Source organism: Manis javanica, chromosome 15, assembly GCF_040802235.1.
Source record: "Manis javanica isolate MJ-LG chromosome 15, MJ_LKY, whole genome shotgun sequence".
NCBI classification, from domain to species: domain Eukaryota; kingdom Metazoa; phylum Chordata; class Mammalia; order Pholidota; family Manidae; genus Manis; species Manis javanica.
Genome location: NC_133170.1, coordinates 19,174,478 through 19,197,141, shown reverse-complemented (window position 1 = coordinate 19,197,141; position 22,664 = coordinate 19,174,478). Strand labels below are relative to the sequence as shown.

Genomic DNA, 22,664 nt, shown 5'->3' with positions numbered 1-22,664 from the left:
GTTTCATTCTCTTACATGTAGCTGTCCTGGTTTGCCAACACCATCTGTTGACAAGACTGTCATTTCCCCATTGTATGTCCATGGCTCCTTTATCATGTATTAATTGACCATATATGTTTGGGTTAATGTCTCGAGTATCTATTCTGTTTCACTGGTCTGTGGGTCTGTTCTTGTGCCAGTACGAAAATGTCTTGAGTACTGTGGCTTTGTAGTAGAGCTTCAAGTTGGAGAGCGACATCCCCTCCTCTTTATTCTTCCTTCTCAGCATTGCTTTGGCTGTTTGACGTCTTTTGTGGTTCCATATGAATTTTAGAATGATTTGCTCTAGTTCATTGAAGAATGCTGTTGTTATTTTGATAGGCATTGCATTGAATCTAGATTGCTTTAGGCAGGATGGCCATTTTGATAATATTAATTCTTCGTAGCCAAGAGCACGGGATGATTTTCCATTTGTTATTGTCCTCTTTATTTTCTCTTAAGTGTGTCTTGTAGTTTAAGGGTATAGGTCTTTCATTTCCTTGGTTACGTTTATTCATAGGTATTTTATTCTTTTTGATGCAGTTGTGAATGGAATTGTTTTCCTGATTTCTCTTTCTGCGAGTTCATTGTTAGTGTTTAGGAAAGCAGCAGATTTCTGTGTATTAGTTTTGTATCCTGCAACTTTGCTGAATTCCGATATTCTAATATTTTTGGTGTGGAGTCTTTAGGGTTTTTTATGTACAATATCATGTCATCTACAAATATTGACAATTTAACTTCTTCCTTACCAATTTGGATTGCTTGTATTTCTTTGTTTTGTCTAATTGCTGTGGCTAGGACATCCAGTACTATGTTGAATAACACTGGGGAGAGTGGGCATCCCTGTCTTGTTCCCAATCTCATAGGAAAAGCTTTCAGCTTCTCGCTGTTCAGTATGATGTTGGCTGTATGTTTATCATAAATGGCCTTTATTATGTTGAGGTACTTGCCCTCTGTACCCATTTTTTTGAGAGTTTTTATCATGAATGGATGTTGAATTTTGTCGAATGCTTTTTCAGTGTCTATGGAGATGATCATGTGGTCTTTGTCCTTTTTTTTTTGTTGATGTGGATGTGTTGATGGATTTTCAAATGTTGTACCATCCTTTCATCCCTGAGATGAATCCCACTTAGTCATGGTGTATGATCCTCTTCATCTATCTTTTAATTCGGATTACTAATATTTGTTTGAGTATTTTTGCATCTACATTCATCAGGGATATTTTTCTGTCATTTTCTTTTTTCATAGGGTCTTTGCCTGGTTTGGTATTAGGGGGATGGTGGCTTCATAGAATCCATCTGGAAGGATTCCCTTCTCTTCTATTTTTTGGGAAACTTTAAGGAGAAAGGGTATGTCTTCTCTGTGTGTCTGATAAAATTCTGCAGTAAATCCATCTGGCCCAGGGGTGTTTCTCTTGGGTAGTTATTTGATTGTCACTTCAATTTCATTGCTGGTAATTGGTCTCTTTAGATTTTCTGTTTCTTCCTTGTTCAGTTTTGGAAGGTTGTATCTTTGTAGGAAGTTGTCCATTTTTTCTAGTTTTTGCAGCTTGTTAGCATATAGAGTCTCATCTTATTCTCTAATGATTCTTTGTATTTCTGTGGGTCCATCATGATTTTTCTTTTTTCGTTTCTCATTCTGTTGATGTGTGTTGATTCTGTTTCTCTTAATAAGTCTCGCTAGCGGTTTATCTATTTTATTTATTTTCTCAAAAGACACCTCTTGGTTTCATAGATTTTATCTATTTTTCTCAGTTTTATTTATTTCTTCTCTGATCTTTATTATGTCCCTCCTTCTGCTGAGTTTGGGCCTCATTTTTTCTTCTTTTTCCAATTTCAATAATTGTGTCTTTAGATTGTTCATTTGGGATTGTTCTTCCTTTTTTAAATATACCTGGATTGCTATATACTTTCCTCTTAGAACTGCTTTCGCTGCATGCCACAGAAGTGGGGATTTTGTAGTGTTGTTGTCATTTGTCTCCATATATTGCTTGATCTCTATTTTAATTTGGTCATTGATCCATTGATTATTTAGGAGCATGTTGTTAAGCCTCCATGTGTTAGTGAGCCTTTTTGGTTTCTTTGTACAATTTTTTTCTAGTTTTATACCTTTGTGGTTCAAGAAGTTGGTTGGTAGAATTTCAATCTTTTTGAATTTATTGAGGCTCTTTTTGTGGCCTAGTATGTGGTCTATTCTGGAAAATGTTCCATGTGCTCTTAAGAAGAATGTGTATCCTGCTGCTTTTGAGTGTAAAGGTCTGTAGATGTCTATTAGTTCTATGTGTTCTTGTGTGTTGTTCAGTACCTCTGTGTCCTTACTTATTTTCTGTCTTGTGGATCTATGCTTTGGGGTGAGTAATGTGTTGAAGTCTCCTAAAATGAATGCATTGCATTCTATTTCCTCCTTTAATTCTGTTAGTATTTGTTTCACATATGTTGGTGCTCCTGTATTGGGTGCATATATTTTTATAATGGTTGTATCTTCCTGTTGGACTGACCCCTTTACCATTATGTAATGTCCTTTATTTCTTGTTACTTTCTTTGTTTTGAAGTCTATTTTGTCTGATACTAGTACTGCAACACCTACTTTTTTCTCCCTATTGTTTGCATGAAATATCTTTTTCCATCCCTTGACTTTTATTCTGTGTATGTCTTTGATTTGATGTGAGTCTCTTGTATGCAGCATATAGGTGGGTTTTCCTTTTTTATCCTTTCTGTTACTCTGTGTCTTTTGAGTAGTGTATTAATTCCACTTACATTTAGGGTGATTATTGAAAGATATGTAATTATTGCCATTCTGGGCTTTAGATTTGTTGTTAACAAAGATTAAAGGGTATCTTCTTTACTATGTAAGCATCTAACTTAACTTGTTAATTAAGCTATTGTTAAGAGTCTGATGATTCTTTATTTCTCTCCCTAATTCTTCCTTCTCCATTTTTTATATATCAGGTGTTTTATTCTGTGCTCTTTTGTTTCCTTTGACTTCTTTTGAGAGTAATTGATTTTATTTTTTGCTTTTAGTTAGTAGTTGGTTTGTTGGCTTTCTTTGTTGTGATTTTATTTTCTCTTTTGACATCTAGTGCTTCCATCTAGAGTATTCCCTTTAAAATATTCTGTAGAGCTGGTTTGTTTCAGGCAAATTCCCTCAACTATTGCTTTTCTGGGAATTGTTTAATCCCTCCATCATATTTAAATGAGAATCGTGCTGGATACAGTATCCATGGTTCAAGGCCCTTCTGTTTCATTGTATTAAATATATCATGCCATTCTCTTCTGGCCTGTAAGGTTTCTGTTGAGAAGTCTGATGATAGCCTGATGGGTTTTCCTTTGTAGGTGACCTTTTTTCTCTTTCTGCCTGCCTGTAATACTCTGTCCTTGTCTTTATATTTGCCATTTTAATTATTATGTGTCTTGGTGTTGTCCTCCTTGGTTCCCTTCTCTTGGGAGTTTTGTGTTCTTCCATGGTCTGAGCGACTTTCCTCCCCCAGTTTGGGGAAGTTTTCAGCAATAGTTTCTTCAAATACACTTTCTATCCCTTCTTCTCTCTCTTCTTCTTCTGGTACCCCTACAATATGAATATTGTTCCGTTGGGATTGGTCAGACATTTCTCTTAATATTCTTTCATTCCTGGAGATCCTTTTTTCTCTCTTTGTCTCAGCTTCTTTGTGTTCCTGTTCTGTGATTTCTATTTCATTAACAGCCTCTTGCACCTCATGCAGTCTGCTCTTAAGTACTTCCAGAGATTGTTTTATTTCTGTATTCTCCCTTGTAAGTTGATCCTTTAGCTCTTCCATTTTTCTTTGAAGGTCCATCAGCATTGTTATGACCTTCATTTTGAATTCTTCTTCAGGAAGATTGGTCAAATCTATCTCCCCAGGCTCCCGCTCTTGGGTTTTCTGGTTTATTCTGGCCTGGATCAAATTCTTCTGCCTTTTTGTCGTTTTAGAGGTAGTTGTGGGAAGGTGGCACATGTGATATCTGGGAGAACAAAGTCCCTTCGTGTTTGCTGGTCACCTTGTCCTCCTCGGAGCAGCTTCTGATTTTATCTCCTGAGCTGCCACGGGTGGGGCAGCCATTGTGGCAACCCAGAGCCCTGCAGGAAGGGCCAGGGGTGCCCCCTGTACTCTCCTGTGAGAATGGCAACCCTTCGAGCCCTGTTACAGTGAGTGGCCTTTTTGAGTCTGGCCTGGGTGGCTGCGGCAGGGGCTCATGGTGGTTGCTGTGGGCACGGCCGCTCTGAGGCTGCTCCCCTGCTATGGTGGAGTCGTGCTGCAGGGTGAATGGATCGCTGGCTGTTTATTGCCGTGTGGGGCTTCAGAACTGCACTGCCTCCCAGAGGGCAGGTGTGCCTGAATTTCCCCTGGGTTCCCAGCTTCTGGGCTGAGTGTGCTGAGACTCTTCTTTCCAGCTGTGAGGCCCCTGGCTCTTTAAGACTTTCAAAAAGCACTCACTTTCGTTTTTGTCCCAGGTGCACCATCTGCAGAGACCCCCTCGCAGGTTTTACTGTTGCATTGCCCTAGTATGCAGCACACCACGAAATGTGTGTCTGTGCTCCAGTGCAGATGACTATGGCTGGGTATTTAGCAGTCACAGGCTCCCACTCCTTTTCCTCTCCGAGTCCTTTCCTCCTGCCAATGGGTTGGGGTAGGGGGGCGCTCCTGTCCTGCCAGGCCATAGCTTGTATCTTACCCACTTCGTGAGGTACTCAGTTCTCGCAGATGTAGATGTAGCCTGGCTATTGTACTGTATCTTCTGGTCTCTCTTTTAGGAATAGTTGTATTTGCTGTGTTTTCAAAAATATATATGGTTTTGGGAGGGGATTTCCGCTGCCCTACTCACGCCACTATCTTCGCTCCCTTCTGCAAGGTAACATTTTTGTCAGATTATTAAAGATTGACAATATGAAATTAAATGTTTGAAAGTATTATATGAACATTCATGCACAGTTCTATTGCAAGTGTAAATTGGCAAAGTGTTTCTGAAAACATGTAGGTGTACTTAAAGCAAGAGCCTTAAAAATATGCTCTCAGTAATTCTGCCTCTGGTGCCTAAGTAGATAATCTGAAAGAACAAAATTATTCGTTGCAATGTTATTTGACCATTGCAGTACATTGAGAAACATTTAACTAAGAAAGGGTGTATCAATTGTGGTTCAGTTCATTATACATCTATATGTACATTGTCATTGTGCATTATTCATAGTAGTATTGACAAGGGATCTTTTATGATTTATAGATACATTTACTCCATAATTCTCAGTGAGAAAATTGTGTTTTTATAACTGTTAAAAAAAACAAAAAACACAAGCATTCCTATTTAGAAATCTCCTGGTTTGTGAGCAAGCATCGATGGTTTTAGGAGGGAAGAAGCTATCCTTCTAAAATTGAGTGTTTATCTCTTTAATATTGAGTCCACCTGTCATTTCAATTTTCATTTTGGTTCTCTGTATCTTTCAAATAATATATTTTATAATCAGCTTGCCTTATTTTCTTTGCTCTTTGCTGTCTTCTGAAGAAGATTTTATCTGTGGGTTTCTTGCTATGCATGCATGGGTTCCTTCTTAATACTGTAATGCCACTTGACTTTTGGTTGTGTTTTTTTTTGCTAGGCCAAGATCGCCAGGTTAACCAAACGCTTTGGAGCAGCCAAAGAAGATCTTAAGAAAAGACAGGAAGTAAGAATTTTTATTCTTGCATAATTACTATTTAACTCTAAATTGTAATCTTAGGAAATGCTGAGTTAGGAGAAAATTCTTCCTTTATTATACAGTCTGAAATTTGCTTTCATACTGTGCATTTCTGTATATTTTTTCTGGAGCTGCAGCTGTAGAACTAATTAACCCTTTTCTAATTCTCAATTGCCGTTTTCATATTATCAACACTATACTAATCTGCTTTATGTTATGGCATTCTTGAACTCTATTTCCTATCCATCTTTAAAGTTATGTTTTTGGGATCTGTTTCTTTCTTTTTACATTCTTGCCAGTGTCCTAGTCTAGTCACTCATTTCCTCCAAAGTATTTTAGTATTGCATTGTCTTGAGTAACCCTGTTGTCTTCTTCCTTTCTTCCCGCATGTAGATGAGTCCTAACATTGTAGCACAGCATAAATTCTAGTCTATAGCCTAGATTGCTTTTTGTTGTTTCCTAAGTTATTCTGTAATATATTTATTTTAATATAGCACTGTATATTTACTTGAATTTCTTTTGTTTCCTCTTGATTTTTTTCCATTTGAGCAAATTACATTTTTTTCTCTGATAACTCCATTTCTGGCACATAGTAATTGCCAAGAATAATAAAATAATACATTATTCCTGTATGATTTTGCTGTATTGATTCATTTTCATATCTCAAAGTTTTTATCTTGAAATAATTATGGATGCAATATGTATAATTATATATATTAAATATATGCTTATAATATACATTACTACATATATTGCATATAATATTATGTAATTGTATTGAAATGATTACAATTCACCCAGCCTCCCTCAGTGGTGAAATCTTACATAACTGCAGTACAATATCATAAGAAATCAGTATAATTCTGTTAAGTAGTTTATAGCCCTTAACAGTTTTCTCCAGTTTTTACATGAATTCCCTGTGAGTGTATGTGTGTACAAATATAGTTCTAATACAGTTTGATCCCAAGTACAGAGATATGTAAACCCCACCACAGTCATGAAACAGGATTATTCCTCATGGTAAATGGGCTCCCTTATGCTGCCCTTTCATAGTCTCAGATTTTGGCTGCTCCTCCCCTCCCAAATACTCCCTGTCCCCTGGCAACTACTAATCTGTTCCTGATCTTTATGTTGTTTTTAATTTAGGTTTTTAAGTTCTAGTTTCCCTCTTTTCTTAAGCAACGACTGTTGATTTTTATCTTTGTTCTACAGTCTAATCTCCCCAAACCCTCATTTGGCCATACCCAAAGTTTTTATTACAATCTTCTTATTTATGTAATTAATTTTCATATTCTAAGCTCCACTTTCTCGGTGTTGTTTGTCATAGTGTGAAAACTGAGCTGTTTTGTTTTACTTATAGTAGAGAATTGGTGTAAACCTTTCAATTAACTTTAAAATTTGCTATGTCTGAATCAAACTTGGGCTATGAAACTTTTCTGTTGTTTTGTACAGTTTCTTTCCACTTTTGTCCTTTTATGGTTGTGCTGAACTAAGCAACATGCTACCCACCATATACTTCCACTGTTTGTTTGTGCATGTCAAATTTGTTTTCAGAATTACTTTCCACTTCTTGTTTACTTAGTCAAAGGATATAGAAATTTTTAAGGAATAAAGATGAAAATAATTACAGTTCTTGAAAGGTTTGTTTGGAGAGCTACAAGTAGTAAGGAAACAATGAACAAATACTGTGTAAATTCCTAAAGATTGGGAAAGGTTAATTTGAACAATTAGGGCATGTGTTGCTTGAAGAGAATGTTAAGGTGGTCTTCAGCCTTTCAAATTTTGTTCTTCCTTAACTAGTTTGAGGGTAGGCTACTTTTAAATTCCAAAACTTGGGTATCTTTCAACTCATTCTTGCTAATAGTTTCTTCATGTGAGACATTTCAAGAATTTGGTGGTTTTTATTTACTAATTCCCTTTAGCTATGGTATCTGCTGTAATTTTACATCTGTGTCTTGCTAGGTTTTAAAAATAAGATACACAGATTGTTTATAACTTTGGTTCTCCCCTTTATCAAAACAAATAAACATAAATAAAAAAACAATAATACTTCAAATGCTTTTCTTCAATTTAGATTTGCTCCTTGGTCCTCTGATGTTAATCAGTTAAAATCAAACCTCACCTTTCAGGTTTGTCTTAAAACATTTTCTGTTTTAATTTCTAAGAGCAGAAAACCCTTCTAGGCAGTTTGCTATTAAGACCATATTTATAATGTAATCTATTTTATTGCCTTATGACTGATATCTCTAACTTAACATCCTTTCTAGTTATTATAAAAGAAAGGTCAAGATATTTCTCATGTCTTACCTAGGAAAATTCGATTGTTAGTCAAATTGTAGATTAAATCTAAATCCTACATTTTAATTTTTTGTATCTAAAAAATTATTTTTAATTCTGGTAAAAACAGATAAAATTGACCATTTTTAACTGTCCAGTACTGTTAATTATATTAACTTTGTGTAAGGATCTCTAGAACTTTCTCATCTTGCAAAACTGAAACTCTGTACCTACAGAATGACTATTTCCCCCTCCCATCAATCCTTGGCAGCCATCATTCTACTTTTTGTTCCATGATGTTGATCATTCGTGATATCTTGTAAGTGAAACCATTAAGTATTTGTTCTTTGGTGACTGTTTGATCTTTGTTGTAGCATGTGACAGGATTTCCTTCTTTATTAAGACTAATAAATAATTTTCATCATATGTATATACCACATTTTTTTATTCATTCATTTATTGATGGGTATTTGGGCCACTTTCACCTTCTGGCTCTTATGAATAATGGTATAGTGAACATTGGTGAACAGGTAGCTCCTTGAGATCCTTCAGGTTACTTGGTTTTTTAGTTAAATTGTAGGAGTTCTTTATATATTCTGGATATTAACCTCTTCTCAGATACATGATTTGCAATTATTTACTCCCATTCCATAGCTTTCCTTTTTACTCTGTTGATTGTTTCCTTTTATGTGCAGAAATATTTAATTTTGATGTAATCTTCTTGTCTATTTTTGCTGTTGTTGCCTGTAATTTTGGTATCATAACCAGGAAATCATTGCCAAATCCAATTTCATGAAGGTTTTTTTTTTTCTTTTATTCCAGGAGTTTTATAGTTTTAGGTCTTAGGTTAGGTCTTTAATCCATTTTGAATTTTTGTATATGGTATTAATGTTCTAAATTAATTATTTTTCATTTCAATTCCTGGTTTTCATACTGTTTGTTTACTGTCCTTTCCCCATTGTGTATCCTTGGCACCCTTGCCAAAGCTCATTTGACCACATATATGTGAGTTTATTTCTGGGCTTTCTGTTCTGTTCTGTTCTATTGGCCTATGGGACATCTTTATGCCAGCATCACACTACTGTAGTTTTGTAATACATTTGGAAATCAAGAGGTATGAAAGTGAATTTTGTTCATTTTCAAGGATGTTTTGGCAATTCAGGGTCTCTTGAGATTACATGTGAATTTTAGGATGCTTTTTTTTTTCCTACTTATGCAAAAATGACATTGGGATTTTGATAGGGATTGCATTGAAACTTTATGTCACTTTGGGTAGTGTGGACATTTTAGCAATATTAAATCTTTGAATCCATGCACATGTGTTGTCTTTCCATTTATGTCTTTTATTTCTACAGTTTAGTTTTTTCCTGTAAAGGTCTTTTGCCTTAGTGGCCCACAGAAGTTTTCTGCTAAATATTAAATTTATACCTAAATATTTTATTCTCTTTGATATTGTAAAGGCCTTATTTTTCTAATTTCTTCTTAGGTTATTCATTTGTAGTATATACAGATATAACTGATTTTTGTGTGTTTTCTATCCTGCAACATTGCTGAGTTCATGTATTAGCTGAAATATTTTTTGTTTTGCAAACTCTAGAGGGTTTTCTCAATATAAGATCATGTCATCTGTGAACAGAGATAATTAAATTTAATTTCTTTCTAATTTGGCCCACTTTTGTTTGTTTTCCTTGCTTAATTACTCTAGCGAGGCCTTTCCAGTATAATGTTAAACAGAAGTTGGTGAGAGTAGACAGCCTTACCTTGTTCTTGATCTTAGAGGGAAAACTTTTCTTTATTCTCCATCTGGTATGATATTAGCTATGGGTTTTTGACATGATCTTTTCTATGTTAACGTAATTTCCTTCCATTCCTGATTTGTTGAGTGTTTTTCCATGACATGGTGTTTGCTTTTGTCAGTGTTTTTTCTTCAGTGTTTAAGAAGATTACGATTTTTTCTCACCCTTATTCCGTTTTCATGGTGTAACATAGTGTGTAAGTTGAATGATTTTTGTATGTCAATCTATCCTTGCATTCCAGGGACACATTGCACTTCAGCATGTTGTGTAATTCTTTTAATGTGCTAGTGAATTTGGTTTGCTAGTATTTTGTTGAGGATTTTTGCACCTGTGTTCATCAGGGATATTAGCCTGTAGTTTTCTTTTATTGTGGAGTCTTTGGCTTTGGTATTAGGATAATGTTGACCTCATAACCTGAATTTAGAAATATTCTATTTGGTGTTTTGGAAGAGTTGAGGAGGACTGTTGTTAATTCTTTGAATATCTGGTACAGTTCTCCAGGGAAGCCATCTTGTCCTTTACTTTTTTTATTTGATTACTGATTCCATCTCCCTGCTTGTTTATATGTGTTCGCATTTTTTAAATTTCTTCTTGATTCAGTCTTGGTAGGTTGTATTTTTCTAGGAATTAATCCATTTTCCTTTAGGTTATCAAATTTGTCAATCTGTAATTTTTTCATAGTAGCCTCTCATCCTTTTTGCTCCTGTGGTACCAGTTATGCCTCTTCTTTCATTTATAATTTTATTTCTATTTTCTGTCTTTTTTTTTAGCTTATCTAGGTAGTTTTGCCAATTGTGTTAATTTTTTTGAAATGTCAACTTAGTTTCAGTCAATACTGATTTAATTGATTTTTTCTGTTGATTTAATAATCTCTATTTCACTTATTTCTGCTAATCTTTATTTCCTTCTTTTAACTTTGAGTTTAGTTATTTTTTTCCTAGTTCTTTGAGGTGTAAAGTTGGGTTGTTGATTTAAGCTCTCAATTAAGCATTTAATATATTGGTAAGCATTTACTGATACATACTTCTGTCTTAGTACTACTTTTGCTGCGTAAATTTCATACTGTGTTTTATTTTCATTTGTCTTAAGATGTATTCTAACATCCCTTGTGATTTCTTTTACACATTGGGTTTTAAACATTTTTTTTAATTACCATGTATTTGTGACATCTACATTATCCTTCTGCTGTTGATTTCTAGTTTCATTCCATAGTAGTTGGGGAAGATATTTGGTACAACTTTCATTTTTTAAAATTTGTTAAGTCTTATTTTGAGCCTGAATATATGAACTGTCTTGGAGAATATTCCATGTTCACTTGAGTAAAATGTGTATTTCTCTGCTTTTGGGTAAAAATGTCTGTGTGGTCAATTTGTTCTATGGTTGTTCAGTTCTGCTGTTCTCTTATTTTTGGTCTGGATCATATTTCCATTCTATAGGCTGATGTATCCGGTCATTTGACCCCATTATCATTCTTTAATATCCTTCTTTGTCTCTTGTGATAGTTTTATTTCAAATATCTTCTGTCTTATATCAGTATGCCCCCACCCTCTACTCTCTTTTGGTTAGGCTTGAATGGAATACCTTTTTCCATCCTTTTACTTTTATCCTATTTTTGTCTTTAGGATCTAAAGTGTGTCTGTTGACAGCATAGAGAAGGATCCTGTTTTTGTTGTTGTATTTTAATTTTTTTTATTTTGGTAACATTAATCTACAATTACATGAGGAACATTATGTTTACTAGGTTTCCCCCTTCACCAAATCCCCTACACAACCTCCATTACAGTCACTGTCCATCAGCATAGTAAGATGTTGTAGAGTCACTACTTGTCTTCTCTGTGTTGCATAGCCCTACCGTGCCTCCCCCCACATTATATATGCTAATCGTAATGCCCCCTTCTTTCTTCCCCCACCTTATCCCTCCCTTCCCACCCATCCTTCCCAGTCCCTTTTCCTTTGGTAACTGTTAGTCCATTCTTGGGTTCTGTGATTCTGCTGCAGTTTGGTTCCTTCAGTTTTTTATTTGTTCATATACCCCACATATGAGTGAAATCATTTGGTACTTGTCTTTTTCTGCTTGGCTAATTTCACTGAGCATAATACCCTCTAGCTCCATCCATGTTGTTGCAAATGGTAGGATTTGTTTTCTTCTTATGGCTGAATAAGATTCAATTATGTATATGTAACACATCTTCATTCATCAACTGATGGACCCTTAGGTTGCTTCCATTTCTTGGCTATTGTAAATAGTGCTGTGATAAACTGTCTTTTTCAAACTGGGCCTCTGTATTCTTATGGTAAATTCCTAGAAGTGAAATTCCTGAGTCAAATGGTATTTCTATTTTGAGCTTTTTGAGGAACCTCCATACTGCTTTCCAGAATGGTTGAACTAATTTACATTCCCACCAACAGTGTAGAAGGGTTTCCCTTTCTCCACAACCTCACCAACATTTGTTGTTGTTTGTCTTTTGGATGATGGTGATCCTTACTGGTGTTAAGTGATAACTCATTGTGGTTTTGATTTGCATTTCTCAGATGACTAGCGATGTGGAGCATCTTTTCATGTATGTTGGCCATCTGAACTTCTTCTTTGGAGAACTGTTCAGCTCCTCTGCCCATTTTTTAAATGGATTATTTGCTTTTTGTTTGTTGAGGTGCGTGAACTCTTTATATATTTTGGATGTCAACCCTTTATCGGATTTGTCATTTATGAATATATTCTCCCATACTGTAGGCTGCCTTTTTGTTCTATTGGTGGTGTCCTTGCTGTACAGAAGCTTTCAAGCTTGATATAGTCCCACTTGCTCATTTTTGCTTTTGTTTCCCTTACCCAGGGAGATATGTTAATGAAGAAGTCGCTCATGTTTATGTCCAAGAGATTTTTGCCTATGTGTTTTTCTAAGAGTTTTATCATTTCATGACTTAACATTCAGGTCTTTGATCCATTTTGAATTTACTTTTGTGTATAGGGTTAGACAATGATACAGTTTCATTCTCTTACATATACCTGTCCAGTTTTGCCAGCACCATCTGTTAAAGAGGCTGTCATTTCCCCATTATTTAAGTCCATGGCTTCTTTATCGTATATTAAACGACCACATATGTTTGCGTTAATGTCTGGAGTCTCTATTCTGTTCCACTGGTCTGTGGCTCTGTTCTTGTGCCAGTACCAAATTGCCTTGATTACTGTGGCTTTGTAGTAGAGCTTCAAGTTGGAGAGCAACATGCCCCACAGTTTTTCTTCCTTCTCAGGATTGCTTTGGCTATTCCGGGTGTTTGGTGGATTCATATGAATTTTTGAACTATCTGTTCCAGTTCATTGAAGAATGCTGTTGGTAATTTGATAGGGATTGCATTGAATCTGTAGATTGCTTTGGGCAGAATGGCCTATTTGATGATATTAATTCTTCCTCATCAAGAGCATGGGATGAGTTTCCATTTGTTAGTGTCCTCTTTAATTTCTCTTAAGAGTATCTTGTAGTTTTCAGGGTATAGGTCTTTCACTTCCTTGGTTAGGTTTATTCCTAGGTATTTTATTCTTTTTGATGCAATTGTGGATGGAATTGTTTTCCTGATTTCTCTTTCTGCTAGTTCATTGTTAGTTTATAGGAAAGCCTCAGATTTATGTGTATTAATTCTGTGTCCTCTAACTTTGCTGAATTCCGATATCAGTTCTAGTAGTTTTGGAGTGGAGTCTTTAGAGGTTTTTATGTACAATATGATATCATCTGCAAATAGTGACAGTTTGACTTCTTCTTTACCAATCTAGATTCCTTGTATTTCTTTGTTTTGTCTGATTGCCATGACTAGGACCTCCAGTAGTATGTTGAATAACAGTGGGGAGAGTGGGCATCCCTGTCTTGTTCCCAATCTTAGAGGAAAAGCTTTCAGCTTCCCGCTGTTCAGTATGATGTTGTCTGTGGGTTTATCATAAATGGCTTTTATTATGTTGAGGTACTTGCCCTCTATGCCCATTTTGTTGAGAGTTTCTATCATAAATGGATGTTGAATTTTGTCGAATGCTTTTTCAGCATCTATAGAGATGATCATATGATTTTTGTCCTTTTTGTTGATGTGGTGGATGATGTTGATGGATTTTCGAATGTTGTACCATCCTTGCATCCCTGGGATGAATCCCACTTGGTCGTGGTGTATGATCCTCTTTATGTATTTTTTAATTTGGTTTGCTAATATTTTGTTGAGTATTTTTGCATCTATGTTCTTCAGGGATATTGGTCTGTAATTTTCTTTCTTTGTGGGGTCTTTGCCTGGTTTTGGTATTATGGTGATGCTGGCTTCATAGAATCCATCTGGAAGTATTCCCTCCTCTTCTATTTTTTGGAAAACTTTAAGGAGAAAGGGTATTATGTCTTCTCTGTATGTCTGATAAAATTCTGCAGTAAATCCATCTGGCCCAGGGGTTTTGCTCTTGGGTAGTTTTTTAATTACCACTTCAATTTCATTGCTGGTAATTGGTCTGTTTAGATTTTCTTTTTCTTCCTTGTTCAGTCTTGTAAGGTTGTATTTTTCTAGGATGTTGTCCATTTCTTCTAGGTTTTCCAGCTTGTTAGCATATAGGTTTTCATAGTAGTCTCTAATCTTTGTATTTCTGTGGGGTCCATCGTGATTTTTCCTTTCTCGTTTCTGATTCTGTTGATGTGTGTTGATACTCTGTTTCTCTTAATAAGTCTGGCTAGAGTTTTATCTATTTTCTTTATTTTCTCAAAGAACCAGCTCTTGGTTTCATTGATTTTTTTTTCTATTGTTTTATTCTTCTCAATTTTATTTATTTCTTCTCTGATCTTTATTATGTCCCTCCTTCTGCCGACTTTAGGCCTCATTTGTTCTTCTTTTTCCAGTTTCAATAATTGTGATTTTAGACTATTCATTTGGGATTGTTCTTCCTTTTTTAAATATGGCTGGATTGCTATATACTTTCCTCTTAAGACTGCTTTCACTGCGTCCCGCAGAAAGAAGTTGGGGCTTTGTGTTGTTGTCATTTGTTTCCATATATTGCTTGATCTCTATTTTCATTTGGTCGTTGATCCATTGATTATTTAGGAGCATGTTGTTAAGCCTCCATGAGCTTTTGAGCCTTTTTGCTTTCTTTATACAATTTATTTCTAGTTTTATACCTTTGTGGTCCAAGAAGTTGGTTGTAGAATTTCAGTCTTTTTGAATTTACTGAGACTCTTTTTGTGGCCTAGTATGTGGTATATTCTGGAAAATGATCCATGTGCACTTGAGAAGAATGTGTATCCTGCTGCTTTTGGGTGTAGAGTTCTATAAATGTCTATTAGGTCCCTCTGTTCTAGTGTGTTGTTCATTGCCTTTGTGTCCTTACTTATTTTCTGTCCGGTGGATCTGTCCTTTGGAGTGAGTGGTGTGTTGAAGTCACCTAAAATGAATGCATTGCATTCTATTTCCTCCTTTAATATTTTGGTGCTCCTGTATTGGTTGCATGTATATTTATAATGGTTATATCCTCTTGTTGGACTGACCCCTTTATCATTATGTAATGTCCTTCTTTATCTCTTGTTCCTTACTTTATTTTGATGTCTATTTTGTCTGATACTAGTACAGCAACACCTGCTTTTTTTCTCCCTTCTCTTTGCACCAAGTACCTTTTTCCATCTCTTGACTTTTAGTCTGTGCACGTCTTTGGGTTTGAGGTGAGTCTCTTGTAAGCAGCATACAGATGGGTCTTGCTTTTTTATCCATTATTTTACTCTGTGTCTTTTGATTGGTGCATTCAGTCCATTTACATTTAGGGTGATTATTGAAGGATATGTTGCCATTGCAGGCTTTAGATTTGTGGTTACCAAAGGTTTAAGGTTAGCTTCTTCAGTATCTTATTGTCTAACTTAACTCACTTATTGAGCTGTTATAAACACTGTCTGGTGATTCTTTATTTCTCCCCCTTCTTATTCCTCCTCCTCCATTCTTTATATGTTGGTTGTTTTATTCTGTGCTCTTTTGTGTTTCCTTTAACTGCTTTTGTGGGTAGTTGATTTTATTTTTTGCCTTTAGTTAGTATTTGGTTGGTCTGCTTTCATTGCTGTAAGTTCATTTTCTCTGGTGACATCTATTTATTCTTAGGAGTGTTTCCATCTAGAGCAGTCCCTCTAAAATACCCTGTGGAGGTGGTTTGTGTGAGGCAAATTCCCTGAACTTTTGCTTGTCTGGGAATTGTTTAATCCCTCCTTCATATTTAAATGATAATCGTGCTGGATACAGTATTCTTGGTTCAAGGCCTTCTGTTTCTCTTTAATAAATATATCATGCCATTCTCTTCTGGCCTGTAAGGTTTCTGTTGAGAAGTCTGATGATAGCCTGATGGGTTTTCCTTTATAGGTGACCTTTTTTCTCTCTCTGGATGCCTTTCATACTCTACTTGTCTTTGATCTTTGCCATTTTAATTATTATGTGTCTTGGTGTTGTCCTCCTTGGTTCCCTCTATTGGGAGTTCTGTGTGCTTCTGTGGTCTGAGCGACTCCTCACCCAGTTTGGGGAAGTTTTCAGCAATTACTTCTTCAAATACACTTTCTATCCCTTTTTCTCTCTTGTCTTCTTCTGGTACCCCTATAATGTGGATATTGTTCTGTTTTGATTGGTCACACAGTTCTCTTAATATTGTTTCATTCCTGGAGATCCTTTTATCTATCTCTGTGTCAACTTCTCTGCATTCCTGTTCTCTGATTTCTTTTCCTTTAATGGCCTCTTGCACCTCGTCCATTCTGCTTTTAAGTCCTTCCAGAGATTGTTTTATTTCTGTATTCTCTCTCCCAGCTTTATCTGTTAGGTCTTGCATTTTTCTCTACAGTTCCATCAGCATGGTTATGACCGTTATTTTGAATTCTTTTTCAGGAAAATTGGTTAAATCTATCTCCCCACGTTCCTCTCGGGATGTCTGTGTGATTCTGGTCTGGATCAAATTCTTATGCCTTTTCATGGCTATAGAGGTAGTCATGGGCAGTTGGTGCATGTGTTAACTGGGAGAAAAACGTCCCTTCCTCCTTGCTTGTCACCTTCCTCTCCTGCAAGAACAGCGACCCCTAGCGGCTTGTGCTGGACAGCTGCGTGCCATCGCGGTCTCTGAATCTGGCCCAGGCATCCCTGGGGGATGCTCTGTGTGGCTGCTGTGGGCGTGGCTGGTCTCTGGCAGCTGCTTCGCTGTGGCGGAGCCGCACCAGAGTGCAAACGGATGGGAGGCTGTTTATTGCCATGAGTGGCCTTAGAGCTGTGCTGCCACCCAGGGGATTAGGGTGCCCGGAGTTCCCAGCTTCTGGGCTGAGTGTGTCGGGATGCTTCCATCCAGCTGTGAGGCTCCTGTCCCTTTAATACTTTCAAAAAGCACTCGCTTTTCTTTTGTCACTGGGGCGCCAGCTGTGGGTACCTGCTCACAGGTTTTACTCTTCCGTTTCTCTGGTATCCGGCACACCACACACTGTGTGTCTGTGCTCCCAGTGTGGATGACCTGGGCTGGGTATTTAGCAGTCCTGGGCTCCCTCTCCCTCCCCGCTCTGACTCCTCTGCTCCCACCAGGGAGCTGGGGTGAGGGGCCTCGGGTCCCTCCAGGCTGTGGCTTGTATCTTACTGCCTTTGTGAGGCGCTGGGTTCTCGCAGGTGTAGATGTAGCCTGGCTGTTGTACTGTATCTTCTTGTCTCTCTTTTAGAAATAGTTGTATGTGTTGTATTTTCAAAAATATATATAGTTTTGAGAGGAGATTTCCACTGCTCTACTCATGCTGCCATCTTGGCTCCTCCCCCCCAGGATCCTGTTTTTTAATCCATTGAAGCAATCTGTGTCTTCCTATGGGAAATTTAATCAATTTTTTATTAAAAGTAATTGCCATAGGGTGGGAATTATTGCCATTTCATTATTTTCTATTTGTATTGGAGCTGTTTTGTTTCTCCTTTCTTACTTCCTATGTGTATAGTTGAGTTTTTTTGGTAGTTACTATCTTTTATTCCTTTCTCATTTCCTTTTGTATATCTTCCATAGGTATTTCTTTGCGGTTGCCATGGGGATTGTATAAACTATCTTAAAGTTACTATTTTAAACTGGTAACACTTTAACTTAAATCACAGAAGATCTCTACTCTTTACACCTCTCCCCATGTTATGTTTTGCTATTGTACCTTATATCTTTTTATATTTATCTTTTCACATAGATTTAGTTACTTTTTATGCTTAAATTGTATAAGAATTAATATGATTTATGCCACAACTTTACAGTAATACAGGATTGTGTATTTACCTTTACCAGACAATTTCATATTTTCATATGTGTTCAGGTTGCTGTCTGGTGTCCTTTCATTTCAACTTGAAGGACTCCTTTTAGAATTTCTTATGTGGTAGATCTAATGGTGATGAACTCCCTCAGGTTTTTATCTGACCAAGTCTTAACTTCACCTTCATTTGTGAAAGTTTTGCTGGCAGTTATTTTCTCTCAGCACTCGAATATATCTTCCCACTCCCTTGTGGCCTCCCTAGTTCTTCTGAGACAACCACTGATAATCTTAAGGAAGCTACGTTGAATTTGATGGGTCACTTTTCTCTTGCTACTTTCAAAATTGTTTATCTGTGCCTTTTACAGCTTGATCATAGTGTTTCTCAGTGTAGGTCTCTCAGTTTTCCTTGTTGAAGTTTTTTGAGTTCCTTGAAAGTTCAAGAATTTTCAGTATGTTAGCATTCTTCCTCAAATGGGAGAAATTTTTGGCTGTTACTCGAGTAGACTTTCTGCCCATTTTCTCTCCCTTCTCATTCTGTAACTCCCTCATTCATTTATTGGTACACTCAGTGTGTCTCATAAATCCCTTGGGCTCTCTTCACTTGTTTTCTTTCTTTTTGCTCCATGTAACTCAACAGTTTCAAATGACTTGTCTTTAAGTTTGCTGATTCTTTATTCTGCTTGATATAGTCTGGTACTGATCCCTTCTGGTAAATTTTTCAATTCAGTTAATTGTATTATTCAACTCCATAATTTCTGTTGATTCTATTTTAAAGTTTTTGTCTGTGTAACATTTTCATTTTCTTCATACATCATTTTTCTAATTTAATTCAGTTTTCTTTCTGTGTTCTCTTATCTCATTGAGTATCTTAATGTCCGTTACTTAGAATTCTTTGTTGAGTAATTCGTAGATCTCCGTTTCTTTAAGATCAGTTTCCAGAGATTAATTTCTTTGATTGAGCCATATTTACCTGTTTCTTTGTATGTCTAATTTTCTTTTGCTGAAATTTGGGCATTTGAATGAATAGCCTCCTCTCCCTGTCTTTTTGGAATATCTTCGTACAGAGGAGTCCTTCAGTAGTCAGCCCAGGTAGATGCCCTGGGGCTTCTCAAACCTTTTCTAGAGATGTGTATTCTCTGAGCCTGTTTATGTACTCTGACATTTGAAGAGGTTTGTCTGTCTACTTGGGAGCTACCACCTGGTATCTGTCTGTCTGTGTTATTCTAATTTTTCTGGTGCTGTACTGTGCTGACAGGCTCACCTTTGTTCTCATCTGGCCCCCAGACACTTAATGTGTGCTGTGTCCTCCAAGTCAGGTGAGACAGAAGCCAGTTAGTTCCTTGGGCAGTTCCCTGAAAAGCCAGAGAGTTGCATGCAAGTTCTACTTTTCTCTTTCCTCCTGAAGGAGAAACCACTAGTGGGGAGTTTTCTTAATTGTGCTTCATTGTGTTGGGAGGAGAATGAGGTATTGTGGGTAAGTGCAACCGACTTTTCTACCTATACAGTATATGTTTTATTGGTCTTATTCTTGGCTTGGGGTCTTAACTGGCTTCTGGAATTCTCAGAAAGGAAATTTGGTCCATATAGTGTTAAGTCATTATCTCTGTGAAGACAGGAGTGTGTGGGGCTTCCTACTCTGCCATCTTGCTGATGTCACCACACTGTAGTGTTTAAGATTCTTCATCTAATGACTAAGACCATGTTCTAAGCCAGTGATATTTATTGATTATTATGTGTTTACTCCTTTTTCTGTTTTTCTCCCTGAAACGTTACTTGCCTTCATCTTAACTGTTTTGAGTGTACTAATTATGCATTGATCTATTTAAATATGCATGTGTTTTCCCAAAAACTCTTCTTTTAACTTTTTCCATTGACACTACACTGTTACTTTAATTTGCTTTATCATTTGTTTCAAATGTCTTTGCGTCTAGTCAGATTTTGATCACCTTTAGAGCACGTGATTCTAAGTCTCTTTTGTCTCCGTAACATATGTAACCTAGTACAAAGCTATACTGGTTAGTTAACATTATCCTTTTTTTGTATAAAAAAACAACAGAATCTGTTGTTGAGAGAAGAAGAGTGATTAGTGGCACCTGCATGATATGGTGACCCTAAGCACTCACAACCTTTGGTTTAACATGTATTATTGTTATACTTAATTAAATCTTGACAAGTTATTTTTTTCAATTTAAGAAATAAATGATAATAGTATCACTAATGATAAAAGGAACAAATAATGGTAATTAACATTGTAGATACTAGAATTCTATTTTTTTTTTGGGAAAAGGGCTCAAATTAGTTGATACTTAAGTTTAGAATTGAGACATCTATTTATGAAGTTATAAGTCACATGTGGTAAGTAGTTATTTTTTGAACAAAAATCATAAAAATAATTTTGGTTTGAGAATTTTTATTTGTGACCTAAGATATTTAATTGGTAGCTAACTACTTCTGGAGAAGAATAAATATGTACCTTCTTTAATTGAGTTTCTGATGGTAATCCAGTGCCTGCTATGCCTGGTAAATAGTTGGCATTCACTAGATATTTATTGAATGAGTGTGTCCAGTTATTCTTTATATTTGTATTCTTAATGTTTATTAAATGCTTACAGCATTGATACCATTTTCATATTCTTTTATTTATTCATCTTAAAAAACCAGTATAGGAATTATTGTATTCATCTTTCTTAATGGTAAGCAGTTATTTCAATAGACTAAGTACTTTGCTTAAGGCACAACTAACAAGTAGCAATGCCAAGATTCAAATTCTTGTCTCAACTTGTAGTATTATCCACTGTTGTAGAAGGAACAGATAATTTGTTGACAAAGCTTAAAAATTCCTTTTGCATTGGATTTTACCTTTTCTTCCTCAGAATCCACCAAATCCGCCTATGTCACCAGGGAAGTCTGCAGTTGATGTCAACAGCAATAACAACGTGCCCTACAGGTGAGAATCATGAGCAGTCTATTTGCCATGTTTTTAAATGACAGAACAAGGTTCTGGTTTTCTTTATTTTGCGAAAAAAATCTTGTAAAGTATTCCTGTGTATGTATTTGTGTAGAGATAAATTTTTGGTATACTGGATTAAGTACATTTCCTTCTTTTTTACTTTGCTGTAATTGTTCATCTGTCGTTTTTGCTGATTATAAGGCTTTTTTTGGTCATTGCAGATTTCTTTTAGCACTTACAGGAAATAGCATTTAGGCAAGCAATGGAGTAATGCATTGGTCTGCAGATATTAGGAGTTGCATTTAGTTTTCAGGGAAAAGTATTAAGAACATTAGAATAGAACAAGAAGACTCTTCCATAATGCCATGGACCCCAGCATCCAAAGTCTGTGTGCCAGCTTTCCCTTAGTGCATTCACTGCAGTGTAGTGCTACAATACCTGTGCCTACCCATCCTTTCTTTCTTACGGACTACTGCTTTCTCTATACATAAATTGACATTCCCCAGCATGACATATCCATTGACTATTGTGTGTATGTATATTTCATAGAAATGCAAGCACAGTGAGACAGATGCTGGAGTCCAAAAGGAATGTAAGTGAGAGTGCACCGCCATCCTTTCAAACCCCTGTGAATACAGGTAATATTCTTAAACACCAAAATATATTTTCTTAGGATTTGAAGGCTTTGGTTCTCTTTTCTTACATTCTTTTGAGGTTGAAACATCCTAAGAAACAGTATATTGATCTAAAATTGAGTTCTAAGTACAGAATTTTATTTAAAAATCAGGGTTACAAATATGCATGAAAATATAAATTCAAATCTGAACTGTAGTGGTTGTCAAACTTTCTGGTCCCCGTAATCTTAAGAAAGTATTAAGAACCCCAAAGAGCTTTTGTATATGTGGATTATATTGATATTTACTACAGTAAAAATTAAAGCATAAAATGTTTAAATGTTCATTTTTCACTGAAAAATAAACCCATATTATGTAATGCAAATAACATATGTTAATGAAAATAACTTTTTTACAAGCTTGAAAATATTAGTGAAAAGTGTGTTATTGCCTTAAGTTTTTAAAAGTCTCTTTATACCTCACTTAAAACATTAAAATGGGTAAAGATAGCTAGACTCTCCTGTCTGTTTCTACATTGTCTGTTGCAATTTTTTTGGTTGGAATGTTTGAAGAAACTTCAGTCTTATACAAATACATAGTTGGAAAAGAGCTAACCCTTTTCAAGAATTTTGTATATTCTTCTTTGACACATTCAACTGGCAGTTTATTAAAGGTTAGTTGCAAAGTGGAATATGAAACCCTACCAATGAACTTTTTCACATTTTTGTTAAAATTCACTCACCTATCTTGTACTTGGTTGGATCTTTTACTGGTATCATTCATTGACATTTGGAAAATACTGAATTATGTAGGTCTTCCGAATGTTAATACATCTCATTAATCAATTGTTTTAAGAAAATTGCATTAATTTATTTCACTACTGAGTCTTCTCAGAAATGTCTTTAAAGATTTGGGAAGCTGTCATGTTCTCAGTGGCAAATACAAGTTTTTCCAAAGTGCTAATTATTGTTTTTAAAACTTGAATTTTCTTACTGTCAATATAGACTGCTGGTTATTTCCTTTGAAGTGAATAACTTACTTGGCTTATTTTCAAGAAAAGATTTTCCAAATACCCAAGTATGAAATACCATAG

At 35.9% G+C, this 22,664-nt stretch overlaps 1 protein-coding gene across 6 annotated transcripts in view; it reads left to right on the top strand.

Moving 5' to 3' along the window:
- The window catches only part of ATF7IP (activating transcription factor 7 interacting protein), a 142,192-nt gene that overhangs the window by 87,507 nt on the left and 32,021 nt on the right, over positions 1 to 22,664 (top strand). For all 6 annotated transcript variants that reach the window (XM_073222359.1, XM_073222360.1, XM_073222358.1 and 3 more), the window contains 3 exons: positions 5,626 to 5,691; positions 20,881 to 20,954; positions 21,507 to 21,595. In XM_073222359.1, coding sequence (XP_073078460.1) covers positions 5,626 to 5,691; positions 20,881 to 20,954; positions 21,507 to 21,595 — 229 coding nt within the window. The remainder of the gene's footprint in view (positions 1 to 5,625; positions 5,692 to 20,880; positions 20,955 to 21,506; positions 21,596 to 22,664) is intronic.